General features: G+C 52.6%; 1 protein-coding gene across 5 annotated transcripts; it reads right to left on the minus strand.

Annotated features, from left to right (window-relative positions):
* Positions 1-202: 202 nt before the first annotated feature.
* On the minus strand, positions 203-16477 carry LOC119099968 (malonyl-CoA decarboxylase, mitochondrial). Of its 5 annotated transcripts, none has more exons than XM_037223083.1 (11): positions 16227-16477; positions 14425-14876; positions 13027-13167; positions 12368-12502; positions 11510-11665; positions 10964-11159; positions 8770-8882; positions 4331-4475; positions 1579-1803; positions 1122-1227; positions 203-499 (listed from the first exon to the last, which is right to left on the minus strand). In XM_037223083.1, the coding sequence occupies exons 2-11, from the start codon at positions 14857-14859 to the stop codon at positions 370-372; spliced, it is 1782 nt and encodes a 593-aa protein (XP_037078978.1). In that variant the 5' UTR covers positions 14860-14876; positions 16227-16477; the 3' UTR covers positions 203-369. The 5 variants fall into 5 exon arrangements, with proteins under 5 accessions (XP_037078978.1, XP_037078979.1, XP_037078976.1 ...); XM_037223084.1 differs by lacking the exon at positions 16227-16477 and adding an exon at positions 16100-16198; XM_037223081.1 differs by lacking the exon at positions 16227-16477 and adding an exon at positions 15877-16049.
* Between the last annotated feature and the right edge of the window lie 8173 nt (positions 16478-24650).

A 24650-nucleotide genomic window follows, 5' to 3' on the forward strand; every position in this document is an offset into this window, starting at 1 on the left:
ATTACGAAGCCCTGGTTGCAACAAACGCCTGGCCGCGTTACCGCATTCCCGCGTCATACCATAGCTGCCCCGTCGCCACCTCAATTTCCCAGTTAATCCCGCAACAATCCACAATAACAAACCCGGCCTCCCGAGCCCGCCCCGCCCCAGCTACCAAGCCCGGCCTCCCGAACCCGTCCCGCCCTAGCAAACAAGCCCGGCCTCCCGAGCCCGCCCCGTCCCAGCCCAAAACAGCCCACGGACAGCACACAAAGGCGCCGATTGCATTAAGCTATTGCACTGCAGCGTGGCCGGCACGGCACGGGCCAGCTGGTCATGAGCAGCCCGTTTTCCTCTGGTGTCGCCCGGCGCGCGGGCTGAGATCAGGGCTCAGAGGGCGGCGCGGGCCCGCGCCAGCGACGCCGCCGCCTCCGCCATCTCGCGGATCGATTCGGAGGCCGCGATGGTCTGAGTGGACAGGTACTGCTCGCTGTTGTGCTGCGTCTGGTCCAGGAAGTATCTGACGGCGGAGGGCGGGGGAGTGTCGGAAACAGGGCGACGGGAACACCGAAACGGCGGGCACCTTTCCCAGAAACGCTAGAAGGGCTGGGCAGCCAAGTCGTTTATTAGGCAATGGACAAAGGCGTGGCATTCAGGGGAAACCGCGTGGCACTGAGCGAGATTTATGACCGTGAAACAGCACAGCGGACATGTGCATGCTTTGTGGACACGAATGGCCATTTACAGTCTCGTGATGATTATGATTTGGGGGCAATGGGTGCATCGACTGCACGAAGTCATCCAGCGCCTCACAGCGCACATGCAATCACATCTCGCGCACAGTCGTGACTTGCATGCAGCAGCAAACTCGATGAAAGGCAACAGCTCGAAAGGCTAAATCACACATTCACGCTCATATCAGTCACCAGACCAGCGACAACCAGCACCTGTCATGCACGGCGGTACGGAAAACTTCCAGCCAGCGTCGACTTACCTCCGACCAGCCAGGCCCCACCACAGCATCAACCGTTCCGGCAGCCAGCCACGTGTGACGCTGCCACCTCCCTCCCCTCCTGACCACCGCCGCAGCGGCACAGTCGGTGGGCTGCCTCGCCAGCTCCGGCCCGGCGCCGCCGGCTCACCTGTAGTTGACCATGATGCCGCAGGAGTTGGTGAGGCCGCGCGGCGTCAGGTCGGCCCGCCAGTTGAGCCGCCACATCACCGCCCCGTTCCGCAGGTGGAAGTTGGCTGCGGCGCGATGCGACGCCGTCAGCGACACGCGCTTGGCACGGCGACCGACCGGGAATGCGGACGACACGCCGAGCGAGTCGCGCCGCTCGAATGTGGTATATCAAGGCCAAGTGGGAAGCCCGTCATAATGTGCCGGCCAACGTCAGCACCTGGCAGTGATCAGCAAAACGACAACCGCACCGCAACGCTTTTGCTAGTGCAAACATTCTAACGCATTTCATTCGTCCATCACCACGCTACACAGCCCAGCACGCCTTCGCACCGTACTTCAACGCATCTCGCACAACCCGTCGTGCCCCGACAGCTCTACCAGGGGCTTCCCGTGAGCGCCGTCGGGGTCTCGCTCACCGACGCTGTCGAGCGCCGAGCCGCGTCGCTTCTCGCGGTACAGGTAACGCGCGCAGAGGCGCATCAACGGCGGCCGCAGTAGCTCGCATAGCTGACCGTCCTCCTCGAGCCAGCCGCACGAGCCGACCAGGCGCCGCAGCTGGCGCAGCGCGTCCGCCGGCCCGTCCGCCTCCGCCAGCTGAGCCAGCTCGGCCCACTCTTCCGGCTTCAGCAACTCGCATTGGCCTGACGGGGAGACAGGGTCAGTCGGCGGGCGTAGGAGGAGATGAGGTCAGTCGACGGACGTGGGAGGAGACAAGGTCAGTCGGCGGGCGTGGGAGGAGATGAGGTCAGTCGACGGACGTGGGAGGAGACAGGGTCAGTCGGCGAGCGTGCGGGGAGACGGGCTCAGTCAGCGGGCGTGGGAACAGACAGGGTCAGTCGACGGACGTGGGAGGAGACAAGGTCAGTCGGTGGGCGTGGGGGGGGGGGGACAGGCTCAGTCGGTGGGCGTGGGAGGACATGAGGCCAGTCGGCAGACATAGGAGGAGACAAGGTCAGTCGGCGGGCGTGGGCGGAGACAGGGTCAGTCAGCGGGCGTGGGAACACACAGGGTCAGTCGGCGGGCGTGGGAACAGACAGGGTCAGTCGGCGGGCATCGGAGGAGACAGGGTAAGCCGGCGGGCGTGGGAGGAGACAGGGTCAGTCAGCGGGTGTGGGAGGAGACAGGGTCAGTCAGCGGGTGTGGGAGGAGATGAGGTCAGTCGACGGACGTGGGAGGAGATGAGGTCAGTCGACGGACGTGGGAGGAGACAAGGTCAGTCGGCGAGCGTGGGAGGAGATGAAGTCAGTCGACGGACGTGGGAACAGACAAGGTCAGTCGGCGGGCGTGGGAGGAGATGAGGTCAGTCGACGGACGTGGGAGGAGACAAGGTCAGTCGGCGGGCGTGGGAGGAGATGAGGTCAGTCGACGGACGTGGGAGGAGACAAGGTCAGTCGGCGGGCGTGGGAGGAGATGAGGTCAGTCGACGGACGTGGGAGGAGACAGGGTCAGTCGACGGGCGTGGGAGGAGATGAGGTCAGTCGACGGACGTGGGAACAGACAAGGTCAGTCGGCGGGCGTGGGAGGAGATGAAGTCAGTCGACGGACGTGGGAGGAGACAAGGTGAGTCGGCGGGCGTGGGAGGAGATGAGGTCAGTCGACGGACGTGGGAGGAGACAGGGTCAGTCGGCGGGCGTGGGAGGAGATGAGGTCAGTCGACGGACGTGGGAGGAGACAGGGTTAGTCGGCGGGCGTGGGAGGAGATGAGGTCGGTCGACGGACGTGGGAGGAGACAAGGTCAGTCGGCGGGCGTGGGAGGAGATGAGGTCGGTCGACGGACGTGGGAGGAGACAGGGTTAGTCGGCGGGCGTAGGAGGAGATGACGTCAGTTGACGGACGTGGGGGGAGACAGGGTCAGTCGGCGGGCGTGGGAGGAGATGAGGTCAATCGACGGACGTGGGAGGAGACAGGGTCAGTCGGCGGGCGTGGGAGGAGATGAGGTCGGTCGACGGACGTGGGAGGAGACGAGGTCAGTCGATGGGCGTGGGAGGAGATGAGGTCAGTCGACGGACGTGGGAACAGACAAGGTCAGTCGGCGGGCGTGGGAGGAGATGAGGTCAGTCGACGGACGTGGGAGGAGACAAGGTCAGTCGGCGGGCGTGGGAGGAGATGAGGTCAGTCGACGGACGTGGGAGGAGACAGGGTCAGTCGGCGAGCGTGGGAGGAGACAGTGTCAGTCGACGGACGTGGGAGGAGATAGGGTTAGTCGGCGGGCGTGGGAGGAGATGAGGTCGGTCGACGGACGTGGGAGGAGACAAGGTCAGTCGGCGGTCGTGGGAGGAGATGAGGTCAGTCGACGGACGTGGGAGGAGACAGGGTCAGTCGACGGGCGTGGGAGGAGATGAGGTCAGTCGACGGACGTGGGAACAGACAAGGTCAGTCGGCGGGCGTGGGAGGAGATGAGGTCAGTCGGCGGACGTGGGAGCAGACAAGGTCAGTCGGCGGGCGTGGGAGGAGATGAGGTCAGTCGACGGACGTGGGAGGAGACAGGGTCAGTCGGCGGGCGTGGGAGGAGATGAGGTCAGTCGACGGACGTGGGAGGAGACAGGGTCAGTCGGCGGGCGTGGGAGGAGATGAGGTCAGTCGACGGACGTGGGAGGAGACAGGGTCAGTCGGCGGGAGTGGGTCAGACGCCAGCGAAGGCAGCAGGAGCACTGGATTGGTAATTCAAATCACCAAAACAGAGCATTCAGTTTCTAGGATATTTGGCCTCGAAGTCCTAAGTCTAGCGAGACTAACAGCACGACTGCATCCATCAAGCGTCGTTCAGACCTTCTGAAATGCACAATTACATGCCATTATGCATGTCAGCTATTGTCTTAACGGTCTGTAACCAATAAATATGTGCAAATATAAGCCAGGTGAATATAGTTATGCAATATTGGAGAGAGCATTTGGCCAGTTTTCCACATTTCAATGGCAGGCAAATATATACCTTACAAAGCTTGTCAGCAAACCAGCAAGACCCCTCATTCCTTCAACAATAGCACGCAATGACTTACCTATAAGCATGAGTATCCGGATCAAGTCCCTTTGGGGGGGGGGGGGGGTAGGGTAATGTTTAACAAACCCGTCGAAATATCCTTGGGCCTCAAATCCCACCACAAGTGGAATGCCAGCAGCCGACGGCCGTGCGGACGAGTGTGCCTGGACGGCAGTCTGTGGACCCACCCCGCTCGGCCTTGTTGATCTCGGTAGTGAGCCAGCTCTTGAACCCGGGGATCGGTGACAGGCTGGAGAACTGGCTCAGGTGCGGGTACTCGGCCAGCAGCTCGCGCACTACACGCTTGATCAGGTAGTTGCCCAGCTCGATGCCCTGAGGGGACGGGTGTGGGTCAGGCTGGCGTCGACCAGGACCAATTACCCGTTCAGCTCCGTTAATAACAAGACACACAAGAACAATTTACCCACCAGCATTCTGGAACGATCGAACATTAACAAAAGCGGAGCGTGTTTTTCTGTAGTGAAAAGTCGTCACTAGCGTATTGTTTGCGTAGGCGTACATTTTCATGCATCGTCGTTTTGCACGCCACCCGTCCGGGACCGGAGGGGCTTCGCGCGCAGAGCGTGTGAAAGTGAACCAGCCGGCCATGGTGGAGGCCTCCCCCCGCGAACAAACACGTCCATCAGGCCGAGAGATGACTGCAGCTCGGCTCGACGATCCGACCGATCAGCTCACGTCCCCAAAACAACGCCAGGCAAGGTGCCGCGCGGCTCGACGCTGAACCCGCGTGAAGCGATGGACTGGTGTGTCGCTGTGTGAGTGGTTGTTTCCTCGTTTTCTTTGTGTGTCAATACAGATCACGGTTTGCATTGTAATGGTTTAGCGATGAAGCGAGGCTGGATGAGGTTGGCTCGGGCGGCGAGGGGACACTCGGCCCGGTGTTGGGTCGGTGCTGTGTCCGGGGCCCTGGATGCATGCTTGGGCGCAGCGGCCCGCTCGTTGACCCGTCCCGTAGCTGTCTGGAATTGCCGGTGGAGGAGGCCATGTAGAGGCACTGCGGCTTGTCTGGGCACTCGCCTGGCCGCCGTCGCGGCCAGACGCGGCGCACGGGTTGCGCCGACATGTCTCCGGAGGTCTCCGCCGGCAATGGTGGTAGAATGTGGGTTGGGTGGACGGTTCACCTTATCTTGTTCCCTTAGTTTTTTATAGCTCGAGGTGGCTGGACCCTCACGGGTTCGACCCAGCGCGCATGCTTGGCTTCTCTCACGACCACGCCGCCTTCCCACCATTCGTTGTTGATCGCTTTGCCCTGGACCGACGGACTGCATAGTCTCGTGGGACTTTCGCACAGACCTAGGTTCGTTTTCCCGCCAACTGGGCGTTTGGTATTCCGTTCCCGTTGTCGCTGGTGTGGGTGCGTTTTTTGTTGTTGTTTTTATAAGACGCCGAATTCCTGCCGGGGCACGGCCAGCGCGCGTGCGCGACCCGCTCACAATCGCGCTGCCCTTTTGCCATCCGTTTTGATCGCCTTGCCGGGTCAATGGACGGGATGGTCTCACCGGACGTCCGCACATGCCTACACCCGCTTGCCGTTCAGTTGGTTGCTTGCATTCCGCCTCTCCCCTCGATCCGTCGCGGGACGCCGAGCTCTTACCAAGCTCCGCCCGGTGCGCCTGCTCACACTTCATGTGCATGCTGCCCCTTCCTTCGCTTTATCACTCGTCCGTCCCGACAAATCAGCTGGTTCAGTTAGGTATCCGCGCGTGGGTGACTTCGATTCCTCTTTTTGTGTTCTGCTTTGTTTCGTTTCCTTTGTCGTTGTCCTCCCCTTTATTCATGTTCTTCTCTTTTTTCCGCTCGCCTCGCTGTTAAATAGGTTAGCGCGGTCTAGCTCCGCTCAGCGCACGCGCTGGACGGATTCCCTCAGCGAGCGCGTATATTGCCCGTCTTCTACATTCCTCCCCCGTTTCGCTAGGTCTGGATCGCTCTCTGACCGAGCGATGCACGATGTTTGGTTGGCGAGGGCCCATCTCGTCTGAGAGGGATCCGATACGGGCGCCGGAAGCTCGGCGTAGGGGAGAACGGCGTCGAATTTTCCGAACCGGACATGATCCAGGATGACAGGATGCCAGCTAGAGGTCGAAGGGAGGCCGCCTGCCGGGCTGTTGAGGCATAGCGGTGAGGTACGCCGAGCCCGCTACATCTCGAGGGATCGCCCGCAGTTATGCGAGATCAGGGAAGGTTGCTCGCGGGGCGTCGTCCGGGACAGCGTTCGGAAGGAGACACATACGCCATCTGTCAGCCGACACGGGCAATCGCGGCAGAGGGCAGCACCCAGCGGTGCGCGATGGCGGCGCAGGCACCCGCGACCCTCCGGTAGATGGCGGTATCTTGCGGTGTGGATGGACGGAGCGGTCCACTGCTCGCGGCCCGCCGGCAAGTGAGCAGCCGGCGTGGCTACAAGGACGAGAAACCAGACGACCGTAGTCCTGCTTCTACGCAGATAGACGCTTGTGGGTAGCGCGGCTCAAGGCACAGCTTCGCTTTTTTCGGAGACGGCTGACTCGTTTTTGTTTCCCACTTGACCCCAGGCGTGACGGCATAAAGAGGCATTGGTCACGATGTGACCCAGAACCCGTGGAGACCGCCCGGGATGCTTGATTGTGCGTGGCGGTAGCGGAGTCTATCCGTGGTGTCTCCGCCTTGGAAGAGGACGGGATTCAGTCTGCTGTCTTCCGACGTGGTGTACGCCGGGCCTTATGAACGATTAGTGACGGGATATTATAGAGATCCCGCCACCGAAGCTCATAGGGAAGGCGACGAGGAATCAGGTCGCCGGACAGGCCGGTCAGGCCGAGTCTCCAGAGCGCACCGGCCGAGGAGACCGTAAGGCGTGGACGCAGGTCGCGCCGGGCGCTCGTCGTCTGCCGAGGGGCTCCACCGTCCCATAGTCTACCCCCAGGCCTCTGATGGGCGCGCCGTGGGGTGGTGCCTCGCAAAGCCTGTTCCGGTGGGCGGGAGGCGAGAGTGCAGAAGTGCCGGAAGCGACGCCTCCGTATTGGACGAGGCGCTGCCTAGGGCGCATGCGCGGCAGCGGGGAGCTGCAAGCGGTGGGTGTGGCCGTGGGAATGGTGGGCCGCCCATCATGGACGGAACGTGGGGAGCGTCGTCCAAACAGGGAGCCGTCACCCTGGAGGTCAGGCGGGGGAACGAGTCGCCGTCGAGCTTCGGACACCCGGTGTTGGCCCAGCAGCTACGTCGGTGCCAAGCTGACAAATTAACGTGATACACTTTAAACAGCGCTTAAACGTGTCTTTATGGCAAGATCGAAATGTGATAAATGAATTTAACTTAAAGAGGACCCACGCAGACGAGGCAATTATAATGCCAAGACGCAGGAAATAAGAAGGGGGTCCCACTCGTGTGCAAGCCAAGGGATGAATGGGATGATGTGGGCGGCAGAGGATGAGAATGCTTGGAGTGAGTGTGGTGTGGCGCCGAGTGCACGGAGTCTGCGTGGATTAGTTGAGGCCGGGAGGTCCCTGGGCCATTACCCAGAGGGCTCTTGTCAATATAATTCGCCAGTGCGTGGGACCCTTGCCAGTTGGGCGTATTCGAACGCATGCGGTTCCGTTCTCGCCCCGTTTAAATATTATCGCAAGATAAAGGGTGGAGGTGGGGTACCGTGGTTAAGGGCCGCATAGCCACGGGCGGGGAGACAGCCGTTCATGGTGCCTGACCGGACCCACCATCCCGCCAATGCCCCGGTCACCCGCTTCATCCTAGCTCTGTGGCTCACATGAGTGTGCGTTGATGTCGGGTGTACCGGAGCCACAACGTGCCGAGTCGTGCGCTAACATCATCGGGCTCGTATGCTGACCAATGGGCTCCTCATTACAAATTCGCACTTGTGGGGAGGCGCGACAGCGGCAGCCGGCGGCGCATATCCAGCGGCGGCCAGGCAGCTGCGCACGTCGCCCATCGCAGAACCCCCCCCCCCCCCCCCACACACACACACATTTGTTATTAACGACACCCTTAGCGGAGCAGTCGGTAACGTCACATGTGCCGATTCGATATAAACTCATACACGGTTATAAGCAGCTTGTCAAACACATGTGCAAAAGAAAATAACATTTACAGGCTATTTGTAGCCTCATATACCTTACAAGCAATTTTAAGTCACCGATTCGGCTAATCATGCGAATAGGGCATGGTCCATAACAGTATATGAGTATACTGAACAACATGTTGATATATCACAGTAATTACGTAAGCTGTCCAGTGCCTTAGCGAGGAACATTATTCACATAGATAAGACAGTAGTATTAGCCTCTGCTATTGTTAAGATAAGGCAGTAGAATTAACCTCTGCTCTTCTGCTATTGTTTCGATAAAGACATGCTACGGAAATATCAACCGAACTATATCTCCATTCTCCTGGTTTTTCCGAGGAATAATGCTAATACTACTGTCTCATCTATCAGACTACTATACTGGCATCGCCACACCATTTTCACACGCGACAGCGGGGCCATTGTTAGTTGCTGAACGCATAAACCTTATACTAATTCTCGAAATGAATTCGCCTCCACTACAAAACGCAACATCTGTTCTTGAAGCCACAGCCACGGGTTATCTCAATAGCATCGTAATCATAGCCTGACCTGCAGGCCCTTCTGCGTGGACGATATAGAGTAGAAGATGGCGGATGTGATCTGCGCAGGGTCCTCATCATTGAGCAGCATGTCCTCCGCTCCCCCCTGCAGGTACTCCGACACTGCGAGAGCGCGACGCCACAGAAAGCACGTCATCGCACACCAGGCGCGCCGGCGTACTCACGAGGCGCCGGACATGCACACTGACGCCATAAACCACGTCGAGCCCACAAAAAACCAATGGGTTAAAAACGCATTTCGCAACAAGCGCCACAAGCTGTCTGTTCGACGCACCGGCAAGGAACTGGCCAGGACACGTCGTCTCGTACGCATGTGCGCAGCGTCACAATTTCACTTTCTTGCGACCCGCCGTTTGCCCTAAGCATGGGTCCAAACGACAACAAATAGACAGACGCATCATTTTACTTAGTAGTTAACAGATACGAATGGAAGAAAAAGTAGAATATGTTAAAATGGCGTATTCTATGCTGTATCTTATCAAAATAACCGTTAAGCTCAGCCCTGTGTTGAATTTTAGAGTATCAATGGTTATCAGCGTGTAACAGATTGATAAATGACAAGCGACCGAAATATGTTCACTTCGTAGTTTCCCAGGGGTTTTACCTGAGCTTGAGGCTGGATAGTGGGGTTATCTAAACAAGTGCATGACGTACGTTTAGCAAGGACTACTTATTATATTTTTCAAACAAAAACGCAACATATTTCATGGCTATTACCACCCATCGTCAAAAAAGCGAAATGTCGCAGGATTTCAAAAGCAAGCACCACAAACGCCCACTAGCCCACACAAACACGCATACGGCGGGTCAACGCGCAGCTGGAGAAAGTGCAGAGGCCGAGAAATAGTAATAAAGTGCCTGAGAGCCACTCGGCGGGTGGTGTTTCAGAGCTGACTGAAAAGTCGGCGCAGGAAGTGGCGGCAGATCAGGCGGCAGCTCGTTATACTGGGCAGCCGCCCGCGACCAAGGGCACTGCTGCCCCATCTCGGCCGTGGACCGGGCGACATACAAGTCACCATCCAGTGGGGTGCTGTTCTGTTGAGTCCCTGCTGCGGTGTGGATGTCGATGGCCAGGGTCTCCGGTTCCCCTGTGCGACACACCCTGTGTAGCAGTGTGAGCGCCTGGTACCTCACCAAACACTCAACTGAAAGCCGTCCCAAATTCTGGGGCAGGCCAAATCGGTGATATATTTTTGTGTTAAAAAATAGCATGGACTGCGTAGCTCTAATTTGGAAGGGGGGATATTCTGGACATGCCATGCGTACTGGTACCGGATCGTTCATCATCAAAGATCATCGGATCTTTAAAAAATTAACCGCATCGCCCTGATCGGTGATAAGGCAGGGGGTGGGGGCAGAGTGCTTCAGATGCGATAAGCCGGCAGAATGTCGTCACGGCGTGCGATCGCAAACTAAACCAAGACGTCCTACTTTTAAGCAGGGAACGAGATGGTGATTTGCGAAGATAAACTGGGAGGTTTCACGCACCACTTGCTGACCGCCCAATGACGTGCGCTGAGTTCAAACCTCCGTGCATGTAATTGGGCGGTCACCAAGATTTGTCTTTTCAGACAAAACTTGTCTGCGCTGGCTTTAGGACCGTTAAGTCCAAACCAATCATCATGGGAAGCCAGAGCACATCATATCTATCTGAAGGTGCTCTTGAAGACAAATCTCAAGCCGCTGGCCAAAATGAGGACGTTGTTCGCGTACCAGTCCACCACCGCGTCATCTGTAAGGAAGCTAAGATCGCTCAAAGGACGCAGAAATAGGGGCTCCAGGGCGGAAGCCTGAAAGACCCCGATATGACTAGGAGGCTTCAGATATTGTTCTGGCTTCCATGCTTTCGGTTATGCCGACACTCTGGGTTCGGTTTTAAAGGTGGGCTGAAATCCAAGGAGTCTATGCCATGAGCACAAAGTTTCCTTTGGAGTGTTGGGAGTGGGCCCATCATACCAAAGCACTGACTGGGTTGAGGAGACACCGCAACCAAATATATTCGGTCACTGGCCGAAAGAAAATGGTCAAAAATGGAGGCATTCATAGATATAAGTCTTCGCGAAGTCCACGCGACATTAATTCCCAATCACCAACACCGCTGTCTCACCACACTGCATCTCTCCTGCCAGGGGCACATACCCTTCAGTAGCCACCCTCCCCCTTCGCCCGTGCTCCCCACTCACATGAGAAGCGGCGCGGTTTGCGCACGATATCCTGGATGGAGCTGGAGATGTCGGGCGTAAGAGCCGTGTGCAGCACCACCACCGGCTCCGACGGCATGGCGTTGTGCGTGAACACGAAGCAGCGCCGGTACGGGCCGACGCGCCGCTTCAGGTCGGTCCAGTTGCGCACCGGGTGCACGGCCTCGTACTCGGACACCTGTGGCCGGCGCGGCGTGTCACGGCCAGCCGCCACCGCGCGCCCCGGGCGCAGGAGAGCGGCCACGCACACCTCCCGGTCGACTCACGACGTTGGCCCCATGACTCGTGGTGCCAGATGAACAATGGGCACTCGCTCGACTTAACCCGTCCACGGCCATAACTCTCCACGCGTGCAGACGTTGCTTCAGATCAAGCCCAGCTCGAGAGCGCTGGCGGGAAAATTGACCTCAAGCTGGCCATTCACAACCGGGGTGGTGCCTCCCTTTCAACACCGACAACACACTTCACGAGTGCCCTGCTGGTTTGACCTGCACCGCACGAGCCGCCGCGGGCCGAGCCAGGGCGCACCTTCTCCAGCATACCGCAGGGCGACTGCCATGTGATACGCTCCAACTGGAGGAAGCCGACCGAGAACCAGAGCGCGATGAGCTCCTTCAGCGCCGAGCCGAGCGAACGCAGCAGGGCGGCGGCCGGGTCGGACGCGTCGGTGGCGCTGAGCACGCGCTGCGGCAGCCGGGGTGAGCGTGACCGGACGGCCACAGCAAAGCAGACACGTCACGCCCGGGTGAGGATGACGAGAAGGTCACGGCCAGGCAGACAGGTCGCGCCCGGGTGAGGATGACCAGAAGGCTACAGACTCATACTTCAAAGACAGGGCTACTAAAACAGAAAACAGATTACAAATAACTTGGAGAGTCTCGTGAGGGCGTTGACTACCATTACTTCTTCGAGCATGACGAGAATGACACGGGCTGATAGACCACAGGCAAGGCTACCGGAACAGCAAACGGATTACGAATAAGTTGGAGAGAGTCCCGTGAGGACATTATGATATGTTAAGGGACAAGCAGCGAGAAGGCACAAAGCAGAAGTGAATCATATGAAGAAACGTACAGTCATTTCTTCGATGCCAAACAATGTTTTCGTGCTCTTCGACATGTATAATTACAATGGCTTTATCGTATAATAGGCCAGGTTGCACCAAAGACCTAGGACCAGTCAGTTCTGAAAGCCTGTGACGAAACCAGGATCAGTCAGTTCGGAAAGCTTACGACGAAATCCGTGTTAGAGCATTTCATGACAAGTCATGCACACAACGACAGCAGAACGTTCCTAAGCAACGTAACGTTCAGAAGACGCTTGATGCGCGTGAGTAAAGCTATTATCCACCCACACCAGAGGCGTGAAACTGGTGGTTGACCTCACCAGCAGGTGTGCTCGCATGTCCACCAGAAACTTGACGCCACCCTCGGTGCGCCCGAGCTGCTTGAAGATCCACACGTAGTCGGGCTGAAGCAGAGCGGCCAGCGCTTCCTCCCTCTTCAACTGTTGAGCCCCCTCCTACGGCGCAGAGCGGCGCGCTGTCTACACCGGGACTGAGCTGCGCACGCCAACAGCGCATAACCTGGAGCGCCCAATCTCTGGCGTATCACCGCATTACAACCAATGCTACCAAATCTACCAGGGGACAAGCAGGACATGCTAGTGACCCGCCACAAAAGGCCTTGGCATGGCATGGTGACATGGGAAGCCCTATGGCGACGCTTGGATAACGTGCCGTCTCGCCTTTTCTTGTGAACTATCTCGCCTTTTCCTGCAATGTCCTAGGAAAACAATGTTAAGTAGCTGACATCATCGGAAAATCTATCTGTAGCAAGAGAACAGTACGACTACAGGCCAACTAATTAACACCAACACATACCTCTTACCACTGCACCTACTTCCGACAGGTGCAATACGCCATGTGGGCCCACTCCACGATACACACTAGCACTTCAGACTCCAGTGCTCTCTCCAACCTCCGCTCCACGCCTTTCCCCTTCCATACCCTCCCCCACACCTGCGTCGACCAGTGCAAGTCTCACCTGCATGCCGGACAGTTCGCTGGCGGCAGACGCCACCTTGGCGTGGTCGACGCCGTGCTCATCGGCCAGGATACGGAAGAAGTGCTGATGGTCTGCCGGCGCCGCCTCGCTGTATGCCACCACCACGTGCCGCGTCAGCACCTGGGGACGACCCCAGCCGGCTCAGACGGGGCGAGAGCGACGCGGCAGGGAGGGGAAAGGGACGAAATGGCGCGTACTAGGCTGGACACCAATGCAGGAAACCCCTTTCAGGGTTTATCCAGTCAGGAGATTAATAGCAATGGCGGTTCTACAGGTGTTTGGACGATAAAAAGCTCTCGGGCCTCACCATGATGTGTTACTTGTGGTTATGAGTGCCACACGTCAGTGTCACAATGTTGGGCCACTTGGGTGGCAAGAACGTCGATGTTTTGTCATGCTAACGCGCCAGCTTAAGTTCCCTGCCTGTCACTCCTCTTGCTCAAGATCGGCCAGTCGGCATCGGACCGAGCGGCGGTCAACCCGAATTTAGGCGCATTGGGCTTGGCACATCGGTCGGGCAGGTCAGATGTCAGGGCTCCGGGTCAAGGGCCCACGGATTAGCAGCCTATGAATTGTGGGAATATTCACAGGACACCAAGAATGTTCTATTCTGCGTGACGGCACGTAGAATCTTTGCCAGGCATGCTCACAACGCGACTCATTTTTGGTTGCACCTTCGTAGCTGTCGTGACAATATCTACACATGCCAATTCCCAAGAATTTCAGTTGCAGGTACTTCGAGTGTCCCTAAGAATGGAAACTACAAATCATGTTCATTGTAGCATACAACACAACTTTTCCATCACTTGTGGTCCTTCCTGGACACGCAAAGTTACGTCTTTATAGTTCAATATGTTGCACCCCTTCTGTCCCACTCCGATCGAGGTGCAGAAAAAGATTTTGCGCGTCCGGCGAAGATGATATGTGACGCCACGAAAATATTTCCCGTCCGAGTCACGGCGAACGCAGGCTGTGCGTGCGCCGTCCACCCGAGCCCGAATACGGAAGCACCAATTTATATTTACCTCCCGCACACCCCGCTGGATGAATTTTGGAATATGGCCACATCTGCATGAAGGGTGAATGTGCAGGAGATACTGAATGTGCCAGGGAACGAAAATATGCTTGACGTTCAGAGATATGTTAATTTGAGCTGGGGCCGCCTAACAGCTGTCCTTGAGATAGCTGACAAATTACGCTACGAGCACCCAAGAATTAAGACAAATACTCCATGAGTCACCCTAGAATTGTCAAAACAAACAATTGGCACGGACACATTTAAAGTATACCACTCTGCCTTCTGTGACACACCGACGCCAGTCACCACACCGCTACAGATGCCCGGTAAAGCTCGCGCTCACGCTGGCCGCCGCATACCTCGACTGTATGCGGTGCCTTAGCCTCGTTCCTAGCCTCCACCAGGTCGCGCAAGGCCTTGCGCAGGTACATCACCATGGCCGACTGCGGGGGCGCGGCCGCCTCAGACCGCTGTGGCGTCGCCTCGCGCTCCGGCTCAGCGGCGACCGGCACCTCGGCCGGCGTCAACACGATGGCCGGCGCGGCCGGTGGCTCGTCGGCGCCGGCGTTCGTAGCGATCCCGCGTCCCGACCACTGACGCATCGGCGACTCGCTGAAGAGCAGCAGGTTCTCGCTGGAGGGCGAGGCGAGGTGCTGGCAGTCGGTCGGCACGCCAGACGCCGCCGGCACAGCCATGTCAGGCGAGCGGCAGGCCGCCATGAAAAAATGGCGGCCAGGGGCGAGCCGAGGCGTCCCCAATAGCAGCTGGACAGCTCGTGAGCCAGGCACAATCATGCCAGGGAGGGCAAACTCTGAAACAAGCCAGGTTGGCTGTCTGATACTGTGATGGAAAAATGCATGCAGCAGGAGAGCTGCAGTTGGACACTTGGAGCCATATGCATTCTCGACACACTCCCTGAGTCTTGTTGTTGTTGTTGTTGATTTGGAGTTCTAGGGCTCACCAGCTACTGTGGTCATTTTGCACCCATATCTTCCTTGAGTGACCAGTGGTACTATTGTCTATATATTTGTCATGTTACCATCATGAAGGGTCAAGTCAACTGAGCCACACATGCTTGCCATTGCAAAACAGCAATGCCACTTATGAAAAATATTTATGGTATGAACTAAAATAGGCCATGCCGAGCAAAGCAAACAGCTTATTTCTGTTATCACAGCTCCCACAATAAGAATGAAACCAAAGGTATAGGTATGCAAAATAAACCACACTTTGTTGTTTCAGCAACTACTGGAACTATATCTTAAATTTAAACTGCACCCAACAAGGCTTATTGAACAAGACATGCGGGAAAACATAATGCTTTCTGATGGTTTTAGCTGATATAAGTAATAAATCCTCCTTTATTTTCATATATGTTATCTAACAGCAGAGGCTGCACCTTGTTCAAACATTATTATTCTTTGGTCATTCTTTACATGTATTCCTGTAAGTTATAATCTTGACTTATACCCTCTATCATGGGGCTAGGACCTCTAATGGCGCAAAATGACACTGACATGCCCAACCATGAGTTCTAAATGGATATCAAAACTATGAAAGTCCACAGCAAGTTACTTTCATCATGGCAACAGCCAAAGGCACAACTACAAAATGGGGACAACCATCTCCTTTAAGGACCCAGTTATTCACATGCATCTCTCTGAGGTTTTTAGGTAAGACCATGATCTCCATGTCAGCTCTCCATCCCAATTCCTGCCTCTACACAATGCAGCTATGCGTAGGGGCATGCAACAATGCTAGAAAAGCAATAAACATGCAAATATATCTATGAATATGCAATGGTTCTGAACTGTTTTCACTCCCCCTCTGCAACAGCACTTGTTGCTCAGCATCGTCGCTTTGGATGTCATCTATTTTTATCCCATTTTCTACGAAGTAATCAACACTGTCAGTGTTAGTGTTCTGCACCATTCATGACAAATAATACTTGCATCTAAAATGCTCAGTATTACTAACGGAATAACAATGTAAGATGATTACAAACCAAAGTCAAGATAAGAAATAAATGCGTACCTTCTCACCAAATAACTACCAACCCTACCAACAGATCAAAACAACCCAATTCCAGGAAGGAGCTATGTTCGGCAAGTAAGAACGATATCACACATTCACATTCGCGTGTCACATTCGATCTACTTACCGATTGTAATGAAATTTGGCTCACAGATGGAGCTAATTATACCACCGATGAATATACAACTACGAAGTACGACACCCAAAAGAAAGGAGTTATTTAATATCAAGAAGTTCAAGGTCGTCCAAGATCATTGCTTAGTGAACATTCCTGGACTCGGCAGATTTCGACCCAATTTGGCTTGTTGATAAAACAACGCATTCAAGTCAATAACTACACATTTCCCCGATGTGACATTTGAAACCACGCAGGTAAAAACCATAGAAGTTCAAGGTCACTCAAAATGGGACTATTTTGATTGCTTTAAAATTTGGTATAAGCAGTCACATCGTATCGCTCCACGTGGCCTCCTAATATTAGGTTGTGACATTCAAACGTTCGTCTTTCAGAGGCATTCAAATGTTGGAAAAGACGGCCTCGCACGCGTTAACATATATACATTGCACGTCAGTAAAATAGCAGAGAGACTCCTTCGATCACTTTGAATTTCTGCTAAAATGTGTACCATGTACGTATGCAGTTTTTCTCCAAGTGGCAGCTTGCGACATTTGAATTTACACATTCCATAGGCTCTCAAACAATAGGATATATGACATATCTCTAAAACGAGTCATACGGCATCGAAATATGCAACCAATACTAATGAATGCTGAACAATGCATCTCCTATGACGTAATTAGCCGCTTCTTCCCATATGATGCACTGTATGACGGCACGGCATGCAAAATGTGACGTATAAATCAAAAATGTCACATTCGATGTCGATCCTCACACATCCGCGTACTCCTCTGATTGCTTTGAAATTTGCAGCAAATAATCACCGTACATGTCCAGAGGTATTTAAATCTTGGAACTGACAGCTTTGCACGTGTTAACATATATACATTTCACGCCAGTCCAAATGGCAAAGAGACTCCTTCGATCACCTTGAAATTTGGCACAAATGTGTACCATGCACCTATACAGTTTTTCACCGGGTGGCAATTTGTGACATTCCCATGCACGCATTCCAGAGGCTCCCAAACAATGGGATATACGACATATCTCTAAAATGACACAAACAGCGTTGTGATATGCCACCAAGACCAAGGAATGCTGAACAATGCATCTCCTTTGAGGTAATTGGCCGTTGCCTCTCATGTGATGTGCCAGATGACGGTACGTCATGCCAAATGTGACATACAAATAAAAAATGACATTCGATGTCGGTTTTCACACGTTCGCGGACTCCTCCGATCGCTTTGAAATTCGCAACAAATAATCATCTTACGCGGTTCATATATAACATCATATTTGGTGGCTAGGTGTTGCCTAGCAGCGTTCTGAGGGTGCGCGGGAGGTGGTTTGCCAGCAGATGACTCCTGACAAAGGGGCGTCTGCGAACAAGAGCAGAAAATCCGCCCAATAAGTGTTATAAATGCACGTAATCTGGCCACAACAAGTTTTGCAGGCTGGTGGTGCAGAGATATTGGACAGGTGGCTGTGTATGAAACGTGCATTTCAATCACATTTCACATTTCAAGCGCACCAGGATCCGCTAAGCTCTGCTTGTCTTCCTGACATTACGTCGCCTATGGTTAGAATATGAGTTTGATTTCATGCATGTCGCTGGCATGCAAAATATCCCACTGATTCTACAAATGCGTCCGTCCAGGTGGCTCAGTTGGTTAGAGCGCCTGCCTTCCGACCCACCCACCCGTGGCGGGGTGGGTTCGAGTCGCTTTAGGGCGCTCGCTATTTGCCCTTGACAGGTATGGCCTGCGGCCGGTGGCAGCGGTCGCGCTAAAGGTCAGTTGACGTCAGATGGCAGGACGGACCGTGCCGAGCATTGCGGCACGTTAAGCTTTCGCCACCAAATTCTGCCGTTGACATGGAATTGCGCGATCGGATGGTAGGGGTCAGGGCTCGCACAACAAGCACTGCTTAGCGTGAGCTCTGATCCCGGAAATCCATCCATTCAAAGGGCTCGGATAAAATCTTAAAAAAGCCAAACGAACCGAACCTTAGATACAAAAGAGCATCTAGTGTCAGACACGGTGCCTGGGAGGAGAGCTCTGAAGAAAGACGCCTTGGTTTGTAAGGGCATCGGCGAAGACACTTCCCGCGATGCCACAATGCCCTGGTATCCATGGAAAAGACATGTTTTTCGGCAGGTAACGGGAGCAATGTTATGGATGTCATACACTCCGTGGTGAATGCCTCTTGAAGCCAAGCGTTTGAATGCCAGACTACAATATTTAGTGGCTAGCTGGAGCCATGTAATGATAATGTTTGTACCAAATTTCAAAGCAATCAGAGCATTCCACGAATGTGTGAAAACCGACATTCAGTGTGACATTTTTTATTTGTACGTCACATTTTGCATGTCGTACCGTCATGTGGCACATCATATGGGAAGAGGCATCTAATTACATAATAGAAAATGCATTGTTCAGCAGTCTTCGGTCTTGGTGGCATAATACGACGCTGGATGTCTCGCTTTAGAGATACGTCATATATCCTATTGTTTGAGAGATTCTGGAATACGTAAATTCAAACGTCACAAATTACCACTTGGTGAAAAACTGTATACGAACATGGTACACATTCTTTGCAGAATTTGAAGGTGATCACAGGAGTCTGTCGTGCATTTAGTTGACATACAATATGTATATGTTAACACGTACGAAGCTGTCATTTTCAAGGTTTGAATGCCTCTGGAAGGCGAACGCTTGAAGGTCATACTATACTATTTGGTTGCTAGGTGAAAACATGCAAAGTGATTATTTATGGCGAATTTCAAAGCAATCAGAGAAGTCCATGAGTGTGTAAAAACTGACATCGAATTTGACATTTTTGTTTTGTACGTCACATTTTGCATGCCATACCGTAATATGGCACTTGACATGAAAGGCAGCGGCTAATTACATCATAGGAAATGCATTGTTCAGCATTCCTTGGTCTTGATGGCATATTGCGACGTTGGATGTCTCGTTTTAGAGCTGTGTCATATACCCTATTGTTTGAGAGCTTCTCGAATGCCCAAATTTAAACATCACAAATTGCCACTGAGGAAAAAACTGTATACGTACATGGTGCATATCTTTGCCGAATTTCCAGGTGATCGAAGGAGTCTCTTATCCATTTAACTGCCACCAAATATGTATATGTTAATACGTGCAAAGCTGCCATTTCTAATATTTGAATGTCTCTGGAAGAGGAACGTTTGGATGTCATATTATAATGTTTGGTGGCTAGGTGGAACCTTGCAAGGTGATTATTTGTGGCAACTTTCAAAGCAATCAGAGGAGTCCGCGAATGTGTGAAAACCGACATTAAATGTGACATTTTTTCTTGTACGTTACATTTCGCATGGCGTACCGTCATATGACACATCCTGTGAGAGGCAACGGCTAATTACATCATATGAGACGCATTGTTCAGCATTCCTTGGTCTTGCTGGTATATTATGACGCTGGATGTCTCGTCTTAGAGATATGTCATATATCCTGCTGTTTGAGAGCCTCTCAAATGTGTAAATTTAAATGTCACAAATTGCCACTTGGTGAAAAACTGTATACGTACATGGTGCACATCTTTGCCTAATTTCAAGGTGATCGAAATAGCTTCTTGTGCAGTTAGTTGACATATAATGTGTATATGTTAACACGTGCTTCCTGTTCTTAAAAAGGGGGCGGGCGGGCTCAAGCCCCTTAAGTTGGGCTTCAGTCCATGAACTTTGAAAAGAGAATGATTAAGTCGGGGAGAGAGTCGCTCTTTGCTGTATTTTGCGGCACTTTTCCTCATTTCTACGGCTTAGCCCCTAACTTGCTCTGTGAAACTACACCACGTGAAATCAAACAAGAGAAACACTGAGGCAAGACGTCTGTAGAAACAAACATCTTCCAAATAAAATGCGCTGGTGAGAGTGAATTAACCGAGTTAGAAATAATCATTTTGACCTGACAACTCACAATTCATTACTTGAATGATAAATTGTTTCAAATATACACAAGCATGTACAAAGGCAGCTAATCTTTGTTATTTTGTTCGCCCCTTGCGTCTGAATTATAGACATTGACATCGTAAGTCGGCTGGACTGAAAATGGCATAAGATAAACCTGAAGATGACCCATGGTTAATTGATGCTGAACAGCAGGGCTCCGTTCTCCATAGGAAAATGGTTGCCAGGCGCTCCGCCACTTTGGATGCGTATTGAATTTTCCAGAACTCATAAAGACCAGTGGTCAACAAATCCATAATCGCCGCGTCCACCGTTCACAGCACCCAGAAACCGTCCAATATCCCTGGACAGAGGAGAATCATAAAGTCCAGGCTCGCAGCGTCCAGTGTTCGTAAAGTCCAGTGTTCATAAAGTCAAGTGTGCGTGAGACGGCGAGTGACGCCACGCGGTACAGTGCTGCCCAATTAAGCCCTGTGCATGGATATGGACAACGTTTTGTTTGAGCATACAAACTTCATCGCGTCAGAACGCCCTCCGCAGCAGGCGCATTCAAGAATTCAAAACTTTGATCACTGGTTCGTGGCGTCGGAAATAGCTGGTTACTCGGTAGTAGCTGCACGGTAATGGTGGAAAGCACTTGTCGGGGTGCCTGCTGTTTGGTACTGTGGCTGTGGATATCATTTTCCGCGGTATTTGTTTTCGTTATTTACTGTCTGTGTTGGGGATGTTTCGCAACTCATTTTTTGAAGGAACTGATGACTGATGTGTAAGGCTGACTGCTTTGGTATCTGCTCCAGGTAGGCGCGGATATAAATCTCCAGCTTCTGGCATGCTAAGCTATATTGTTAGTGATTTAATTTGGCTGTTTCAATCCCTCCCCCCAATTGCAAATTCTTTCACACGCTCCTGCAAGCGCATGCTTGCAAGCATCTAGTAGACCAAAGGCGTTTAACCAAAATAGGGCATATTAATCACAGGAGCATATAGGCATAAAGCCATCCAAATTTCCTACATCGCTAGACCATGTTCGGTAAGAATACATGGCGGCTATAGTCCCCAGGGGAGGTAGCAGTCGTCGATAACAACAACGGCCACTAAAGATGTGTCAACATCATAAATAGCAATCTTGACAGGGACACGCCGACGTCGTGGATATCAACGACAGCGGAGGGTAGAAGAACCGGAGTCGGAGTCAAAGGGAACAAGGGGAGAGGAGCCAACTACGTCGTGAATATCAACGAGAGCTGAGGGTAGAAGGACCGGAGTGGCAGTCAAAGGGAGCGGAGGGAAAGCAACCAGCTACGTCGTAAATACCAACGAGAGCCGGCTTATCTTCCCGGGCGCCGCCCGGACCACCACTGACCAACCGCCGATGCCGACCCCCGGCGTGACCTGCTCCCCGGCCTGTGATTGACCGGGTAACGTGACCACGAAGCTTCGAGAAGAGACGCGAGAATAAAAGGTCTCCTTACAATAGAAAGGCAGCCGCTGCTGAGATTCGAACCCATCACGAAATGCGTACATCCTCACGATGCAGGCGCACAAAACCCCTGTGTCACCAGGACGATGATCACGTCGGCAGGACAGAGGGCAAATAATCATGTACACAGCAGTATTGTCAAGATCAGTTCGATCGTCAAATACCACAGTGTCTAAATAAGGTGGCTGGCATTTTTATGAGCATAGGAATTTAGGCGGCAAGCAATGCTGAATAGTAAGATATACAATCAACTGATGGTATTGCTCGTCCCCAAATAAGATGAAGGGAGGCTGGGGGGGGGGGGGGGGGGGTTGTTCAGTTCCGGTGACGATTTGAATTGTGACAGCCTCCAGAAGATAAAGCTTCCTCCCCACTTATTAAACACGTCTGCGCCATTGTCTTAGAGAACACTGGCAAACGATATATATATATATATATATATATATATATATACACATTTATTCATTTGCATAATGTATATATATATATATATATATATATATGTCTATACATACACACACACTCATAGTATTTTTGCAGCTTTAGGTTGATGAATCAACCACAGATTACAAATCATACCCAAAGTTATAGCTCATAAGCTAAATTTATATCAATGACGCGTTTTTTAAACATAAAAAGTTTCCAAGAACACACTTTTGAAAATATAACAAAAAACATAATGATTCAGAATTTTGGCACTTCTGCTAGTGCTCAGAAATTGTGTTATATGGTGCAAAGAGGTCATAACCAAGGTATGGGTGCCTATGAATTATCGTCCGTCAATTAGGCCGGATCCACAATGTTGCAAAAGCTGCAGAAAGAAACCCCTTGCAAAATCTTATGCCTATGGGTTGGAAAAATATAACTCTCGGCTTTCGGGTGGATTTTAATTCCGCGACTCCTGAGATGCTGATGTCAGGATTAGCTTGCATATTCTAGCATCCACCTTTTTTCCTTCAGTCTCTGGACATGTTTCAATGTCGAGTGTGGTGTCGGAGTATGCTATAGAGTATGAGTATTACTATCGGAGTACGTGTATCACTGTCAGAATATGAGTGTCCATATCAGAGTATGAGTAACATTATCAGAGTGTAAACGTTACTATCAGACATGGTGAAACACCATCATGTGTAGTATATCGGACACGATTCTGCACCTATGTCCCCTGTACAGTGACGATGCAAACAAAGGAATGAGCTGCAAGCGTCAGATTGAAGAACATATTTTACGATGGCAGCGCCTTATGTTCTTGAGCTTGTATCCACAGCTGTGATCATTCGTTCCCATACCCTGTCATCTTCGTTCGTTCATTGCTAAGTTGGTTTGCGGTTGTGCGCTCGTTGATGCTTGCATTTAGTTGTCTAAGGCTCGGCTACGGCTGCGACTCTACGGCACGCTCAGGTGTCGATGGCATGCAGCGTCGCTTGCTTTTTTTTATCCCGGGAGGAAGGGCAGACACTGCGAGTAATCGAATCGAATCCCGTATCCCTGGACTTTTTAGACGTGTTCGGCTTATCCACTCCACTGTCGACACTCCCATGTATTCAGCTGTGATAGAGCCAACATACGTTTTATTGTCACATGTGCTGGACAGAACTACTGAGCAACACATATTGAGCACAACACACCATTTGGTGGTCCTCACTGTTCGAGCTGCAACAAGCAGAGTATCCGGGAAAGAAGACCAGCCCGCAGAGAGTTTTCTTTCCCTGCCCCGCCAGCAATTCACTGTTATCCGTGTAATACGTTCTTCGCCAGCCAAGCTCCCTCCAGAGACGCCCATCCGTTCCCTGCCAGCCTAACTCCGTCATAACCCCTATTGGCTTCTCCTTCAACCGAGCTCCCTGTAGGACCACCCTTCTGCTTTCTGCGAACCCAGCTTCCGCCACAAACACTCACCTGGCCGTCGCCAACGCAGCTTCCCCATACTAAACCCATCCCGCTCCCCGTCAGCCGTGCTCCCCCATAAAACACCCTAGGTCAGTCATTAGCCCACCTCCATCATGCCGCACCCGCCGGGTCCTCGCCAGCCCGGCTCCCTTGTTCGAAAACCACCTGTTCCCTGGAAGCCGAGGTCCCTCGACCGCACCCACCGCTGCGATGAGGACTTGTGCCGGTCGACCTGTGTGCGTCCCAACGCTGCATCAAGCATGCATTTTGTCGGCCAATTTTGTGTGTCATACATTTGCAGCTGATTCGGGTTACACCCAGAAGCGGATAGAAGTATTACAACATGGGGCTGAGTGGCAAAGCTGCAATTTACATCGCAACTCTGTTTGGTATGAAAAATGAGTGCATCGTATATGCTCAAGATCCTGCTTTCGCCACGAATTTGAGGTGTCTTGTAGCGGTGCAGTTCTGGCCGTCAGATATGTAATATGAAAATGCCAAATATGACGTCGGCTTAAATAGTCTATGAAGTTTAAGAAAGAAAGGAAGTTTGTCCCACTCTTGGGACTCCCCAAGGACGCCACCGAAGTTGCCTGGCCACTTGTAGAGGCTGTTCGGACCCTCAGTTTTCGATGGAGACCTGGCCCGTCAAAATCGGTACCCATATGGTCCGATTTGCCGGTAAAATAGTTCAAACTGAACGTGTAAATGTGATTTTTGCCACAGCGATCATCGCTGCAGTTTTTTTTCTTTCTTTTTACGTTCCGTCACTTACGTCACCGTACAATGACGCATATTCCACAAACCCGGTTCGCTCAAAAGTACATGAGGGGTACTTTTGGCTTTGGGTGAACATCGGCACTGATGTACAGTGCCCGACGTGATTCGACGACCGACATCCTCAGCGTGACATCGTGGTTGACCGCGAAACGCGCTCATGTTTACTCTCTGAAGCATATGTAAGAGGGTGCTCAGATTTCTTTGGGGTTTTGAACTGAAATAGCCATCCTAAAGATCATTCTGTGTAGTTAACAGCCCCGTCCATATTAAGGCCTAAGCCCCTCTAGTCTTTGAACTGCATGCCCGCAAATATAAGGAGCCTTTTTCGGGGAGAGTA

This window comes from Pollicipes pollicipes, unplaced genomic scaffold, assembly GCF_011947565.3.
Source record: "Pollicipes pollicipes isolate AB1234 unplaced genomic scaffold, Ppol_2.1 Scaffold_4881;HRSCAF=5763_pilon_pilon_pilon, whole genome shotgun sequence".
NCBI classification, from domain to species: domain Eukaryota; kingdom Metazoa; phylum Arthropoda; class Thecostraca; order Pollicipedomorpha; family Pollicipedidae; genus Pollicipes; species Pollicipes pollicipes.

What these genes read in the sequence shown, in the direction of transcription:
- LOC119099968 (XM_037223081.1), bottom strand. Translation starts at nt 15,997, where the DNA reads ATGGTGCAGAACACTAACACTGACAGTGTTGATTACTTCGTAGAAAAT. An exon ending in ACATGCGAGCACACCTGCTG is followed by an intron (nt 11,666 to 12,367) that starts GTGAGGTCAACC and finishes CGGCTGCCGCAG; the next exon opens with CGCGTGCTCAGCGCCACCGA. An exon ending in CAAACCGCGCCGCTTCTCAT is followed by an intron (nt 8,883 to 10,963) that starts GTGAGTGGGGAG and finishes GCGCTCTCGCAG; the next exon opens with TGTCGGAGTACCTGCAGGGG.